Genomic DNA, 6,000 nt, shown 5'->3' with positions numbered 1-6,000 from the left:
CCTGCGGCCCGGTGGCGTTAAAAGACCGGCCGACACGACGCCCGCCGGCCGTCACGAGCCACGGACAGCCCGGGCCCGAGCGCGGCAGCTGCCGTCGGTGACCAGCCCCGGCCGCCGGCGGGGCTCATCCCGCCTCCTCTCGTTAGGCGGTCCCCTCAGTGGCGTCCCGGGGGACGGCCGGCCCTGCCGGTCCCGCAGGCAGGGGCGGCCACAGCGCTGTGAGATCACCGCCGCCGCCGCCCACCCCCAGGGGCGGCGTGGCGGATCGTTATCGCCGGTCGGCCGGTCCACCCTGGCCGGCGGCAGTCAGACGACCCCCCACGCGCCGGACGCTGGGCGCGCCCCTGGCGCCGGCCGGCCCGCCGCCGTCTGCCGGCCGTTGCCGCTGATGACGTCCGTGGGGTGTCAATCCCTCGGTGCCATTAGAGCCGGCGCGCCGACATGTCCCGCGCGCGGCCGCCGAGACCACAACAGGCTGGTCTCGCCGGCGCGCCGCGGCTGCCGGCCGGACCCGTGCCGGACCCGTGACCGAGAGGCGAGGCCCAGGCGGCAACGCCGCAAACAACGCCGAGCTCCCGCTGCTGCTCAGCGACCGGCCTCAGCGCCCAGACGGGTCCGTGCTCCGCGACCCGGGGCGATGCAGAAAGGGCGATCAAGGGCACCTCGACGCCCCCTGGCGGCTATCTGCATACTGACATGGCCACTCGATGGCGCGGGCCGTCCGGCGGCGGCCCACCGCTAGTCTGAAAGATCTGCAGGCGCCGGCGTATTTGGGCACGGGCGGCACCCGGTGCCCGACAACAAAACACCATCTGCCGTGCTCGGACACACTCGGCCGCCTCACTCCGCAGCCGGCCCCCCGGGAGCGCCTCTTCATGCGCCGCCGGCCGGCAACAGGCGGCGGTGTAACAATTCTCAGTAAGAAGCGTATTTAGCAATATGTGCTAATGCTCACGAAGATTGCATACGGCTATGGATGTCGTACCAATGCCGCGTCTACAGAGGCGGTTACGGCAAGCCCCAAGGCCGCGGCATTTCGCAGCCATGTAATTGCTAACGGCACCACAGCGAATTCCAGTTGATGTATTGCATGGCCTTTCCAGATAGCACGGTCGTTGACATAGGGCGTCGTGCTCTCAGAGGTCAGGCGCGTCCCCAGGGGTCATGCGCTATCGAAAGGCCGCGTTAAAACTGCAGGTCAAGGCCGCTCACACGAGGTCAGGACCAGTCTCGCGGCCCATGGGTCGTGTTATTCTCAGAGGCAGAGCTGCTGACACGCGAGAACCAACAACCGAGATCCCGTGGGGGGGGAGGGGGGCTGCGCCGAGGTCAGGGCGGACCGAAGGTCAGAAGGGCAGCCTGGCCCGTCGTCCACCGCAGTGGAGACCTGGGTTTACGTCAGGTGACCCAACACCCGAGAGCGGCACGGACCGCTCGGCGATCGGCCCCGGTCCTGGCCGGCAGTGGTCCCTGGTCCCAGCCGGCGTTGGTCCCCGGTCCCGGCCGCGGGTGGTCCCTGGTCCCAGCCGGCGTTGGTCCCCGGTCCCGCCCGGCGGCAGTCAGGCTTCGTCAGGAGCAGGCGAGATCAATACTTTTTACGGTCGTGTGCCTGCGCTGATGGCCCGCGGTCACGGGTCGGGCCGCGGCCAGCGGGCAGCGACCAGAGGTCAACGGCCGGTCGCCGTCCGTCAGGGGTCGTCTGTCGACCTCAGGCCGCGGCGAGCGGGCGCCAGCACTCGCCACTAAGTAGCGCTCCAAAGGAGCACAAAAACAGCCACATGCCAGAGTTTGGCCAGTTCTACACCATGCGACGGCAGGCAGTGAAGAGAATAGAGGCCGAGAACATTTGAGCACAGCGGTATTTGCGTTGAGGGAGGGTAGCGCACAGTTGAGTACAACTTCGTTCCGCGCCATTTGAAATCGCACCCCTGGCAACACAGAACGCGAGCCCCACGACCATCGAGGCGTCATCCATTAACTTCACCCTGGCCCATGGGCAGAAAGGAAGCCGAGAGCAAGACCATTCAAATTAAAATGAGACGACCCCAGGCGGCACTCGGTTAACGGTCGTTCAATGTAATGGCTTCGGAGTGCTCAGCTCTCGGGCTAGTGCTAATAAAGCAAATGTAAAGCATATTAGCAATCTCATTTCATGCTCAATTTCATCCCAAATTCCAGTCATTCCACGAATTATTTCACTCTGAGCTCTGCGAGGTGCATCGCATCGCCACAGATTACTGAGCTCCGACAGCGCGGAAGGAACCTCCCGGACATCAGCGGCTGCATTCTCCTGCCATCTAGCGGTCAGAATGTGAAGCTTCCGGCGGAACAGGTAGGCAGGCGCGGCCTGAGGTGGACAACCGGCGGATCATGGCGGCGGAGCCTGACGTGGACAACCGGCGGATCATGGCGGCGGACACTGAGGTGGACAACCGGCGGAGCATGGCGACGGAGCCTGAGGTGGACAACCGGCGGATCATGGCGACGGAGCCTGACGTGGACAACCGGCGGATCATGGCGACGGAGCCTGAAGTGGACAACCGGCGGATCATGGCGGCGGAGCCTGAGGTGGACAACCGGCGGAGCATGGCGGCGGAGACTGAGGTGGGCAACCGGCGGAGCATGGCGGTGCGGCCTGCGGTGGAAAACCGGCGAATTGTGGCGTCGCGGCCTGTTTACCACGATATCTGTCACTGGTATGGCCAAGAACACCGTCACTGGCAGTTCTAAGCGACATACGTAAACTGACGAAAACAATAAGAGGGGTAAATGCGCATCGAGCATTTTTCAACATGTTCAGGACGCACTTGTTTCTTAAGAAATCTTCGAAGTGAGTCTTCTCCTCATCACCAGAACAGTATGGTGGGTGGTAACGCGTCGAGAACAGGAGGCTTGAAGCTTGAAGAAGGTTAGGGAGAGCGCCACTCAGCTTACAACACCGAGGAACATCTGTATGATGTACCAACAGCAAACCACATCACTGAACGCCCACTCTCCCATCGCGTTCGCACAATATCTGCATCCACGCCTGCCACGGCAAACCGGACCCTTTCTGCTCCGGCCAGCCACCGGATAATGATGTGGTCGGTTACTTGGTCCCGCCTCACTCCCGAATATCTGTGGCGTTCCACTTACATGCCTGTGTGCAATTGCCATGATTACAATACAATGTCCGCAGGAGACACAGTCACTGACTCGGCGTGGGGTAATGACTGGTCTGGCGCTGGGGCAGCGTGACTTCATCATTACCTCGTTCTCTCCACCTCATCATATAACTCCAGCAGTGGCCGATACCTACCTTAAGACGCTTAAACTGAACCGAGACAAGCCAAACGAAACTGGCTCAGAAACCCGCACCGCAGACCACAGACAGGGACGACTTTGCTTGAACTTGGCATCACAGCTGGGCATCAGAGCATCAACGCCACAATACCTCGCGCGTCTCCCGTCCGTCTCTGCAGAGCGGAAGCGGCCGCTGAGCCGTCGCCGAACAAAGCGCCTCCGGCGACAGCACGCTCCACCGACCGCACCTCTCGCAAAACGCCCACCGGTCCGGGCGACAATGCAGCCGGAGGCGAGGGACGGAAGACGCGCGGCGGTCGGGAGCCAGACACAGAGCAGGGACCGAGAACTTCCAAATGCTCGCGTGATTCACCACCGGAGCGGGGACTGGCGGGAGAGTGTGGACCGGCGCCGCGGCCGGCTGGGAGGTGTGGGTGAGAGCCGCGGCCGGCTGGGAGGTGCGGACCGGCGCCGCGGCCGGCTGGGAGGTGTGGGTGAGAGCCGCGGCCAGCGCCGCGGCCGGCTGGGAGGTGTGGACCGGCGCCGCGGCCGACTGGGAGGTGTGGACCGGCACCGCGGCCGGCTGGGAGGTGTGGACCGGCGTCGCGGCCGGCTGGGAGGTGTGGACCGGCGCCGCGGCCGGCTGGGAGGTGTGGACCGGCGCCGCGGCCGACTGGGAGGTGTGGACCGGCACCGCGGCCGGCTGGGAGGTGTGGACCGGCGTCGCGGCCGGCTGGGAGGTGTGGACCGGCGCCGCGGCCGGCTGGGAGGTGTGGACCGGCGCCACGGCCGGCTGGGAGGTGTGGACCGGCGCCGCGGTCGGCTGGGAGGTGTGGACCGGCGCCGCGGTCGGCTGGGAGGTGTGGACCGGCGCTGCGGCCGGCTGAGAGGTGTGGACCGGCGCTGCGGCCGGCTGGGAGGTGTGGACCGGCGCTGCGGTCGGCTGGCAGGTGTGGACCGGCGCCGCGGTCGGCTGGCAGGTGTGGACCGGCGCCGCGGTCGGCTGGGAGGTGTGGACCGGCGCTGCGGCCGGCTGAGAGGTGTGGACCGGCGCTGCGGCCGGCTGGGAGGTGTAGACCGGCGCTGCGGTCGGCTGGCAGGTGTGGACCGGCGCCGCGGTCGGCTGGGAGGTGTGGACCGGCACTGCGGCCGGCTGAGAGGTGTGGACCGGCGCTGCGGCCGGCTGGGAGGTGTGGACCGGCGCTGCGGCCGGCTGAGAGGTGTGGACCGGCGCCGCTGCCGGCTGAGAGGTGTGCGTGAGAGCCGTGAATGGCGGACCCCCTACGACAGGTATCCGTTCATACAGAACTGAACAGCCGGCCACTGTCGCAGGTCAGGTAAGCGACAGCGGATGGCTGGCCGCCAGCTACGGACCCAAACATGTCGGTGGGGCTGCCGGCGCCTTGCAGGCCCCGGTGTGCCTCCGGCGCTGAGCGCGCAGACTCAGCGCGGCGCCGGTCACAGGCGCCGTCCGAAGCCGGCGAAGCTCCGAAGCCGGCGAAGCCCCGAAGCCGGCGAAGCCCCCTCACCCGGACGGTATCACGCCGAGGGCGCCACTGACCTGGTCTCTCTAGCAGGACGACGGCGCTGGATGGGAAGCTGCCGGTGCGGGACGTGTAGTTACTCTGCAGAATGACGCCTCGCCACCGGCCGGTGCGACTCTGCTGCAGCACCTGAAACCACAGCCGGCCTCAGTCAGCCCGGCCCTGCTGCAGCACCCGAAGCCAGAGCCGGGCACACTCAGCCCGGCACTGCTGCAGCACCTGAAGCCACAGCCGGGCACAGTCAGCCCGGCCCTGCTGCAGCACCTGAAGCCACAGCCGGGCACACTCAGCCCGGCACTGCTGCAGCACCTGAGGCCACAGCCGGGCACACTCAGCCCGGCACTGCTGCAGCACCTGAAGCCACAGCCGGGCGCAGTCAGCCCGGCCGTCAGCCTGAGCTCGCGGCTCGACCTCATGTCAACGCCCCTCGCCACACCGCCATTGCCACTACCCACCAGCATCAGATTCGATGGCATGTTGTTGGCAGTGGTAATACGAGCCAACTCAGTACTTATGATGTTCGTTTTCTTCTGCAGGTATGCGTGAAATCGCAAGGACGCACGGACATACCGGCACGTGAAATGTGCACAAGCGGTCCTTTGAAAAGGTCGGCGGTCACAAAGGTTCGCGATTGTATCACCGAGTTTAAACACGATTGGGCTTTTTTGAAGACCCAAAAACAATCAAAACCCCGAACACTATTATCTGAACACTCGTTACGCCACAGATTGTGGTACGCGCGCACTCCGTGACAACTGGAGTGATATTTGCCCAAAAATAGCTGTTATGGTTTACCTGTCATCAGCAATAGCCCATCGGAACAGGAACGCATGGTACGAGGTCTATACGCGCCAAGAAAAGCCCATCTCATGCTCCGCTAAGTCTAAGTGCACCTCTAGTTTTCGTGCAGCTATGGACGCTACGAAAATGACCCATGAATATAATTCATGGAGCAATAAATCCGGTGCGCGGTGGGTGCAACCCTGTATATGTCAGCTTGGCACTACCTCACTATTACAAGCGACAGTAACACACACCGAGGTCGGCGTCCGAATCAAAATGAAGCCGTTCGTCATGATACTCGGGTAAATCAAACTGACAGCAACACAGGAAGGCACATGGTAACGTTGACAGCTTGATGTCCGCGCATTATGAATGCATGGCTCAGATAAGG

The 6,000-nt window shown here is 64.3% G+C and overlaps 1 protein-coding gene across 1 annotated transcript in view; it reads right to left on the bottom strand.

Annotated features, from left to right (window-relative positions):
• Positions 1-6,000, bottom strand: part of LOC119095139 (intersectin-2) — a 151,655-nt gene that overhangs the window by 75,853 nt on the left and 69,802 nt on the right. Inside the window, exon 4 of the mRNA XM_037218022.1 lies at positions 4,844-4,955. Within this exon, the coding sequence (XP_037073917.1) occupies positions 4,844-4,955 (112 nt within the window). The remainder of the gene's footprint in view (positions 1-4,843; positions 4,956-6,000) is intronic.

The sequence above is a fragment of the Pollicipes pollicipes genome, unplaced genomic scaffold, assembly GCF_011947565.3.
Source record: "Pollicipes pollicipes isolate AB1234 unplaced genomic scaffold, Ppol_2.1 Scaffold_4219;HRSCAF=4965_pilon_pilon_pilon, whole genome shotgun sequence".
Lineage (NCBI taxonomy): Eukaryota > Metazoa > Arthropoda > Thecostraca > Pollicipedomorpha > Pollicipedidae > Pollicipes > Pollicipes pollicipes.
The sequence above is the reverse complement of the archived record's forward strand: the minus strand, read 5'-3'. Positions and strand labels throughout refer to the sequence as shown.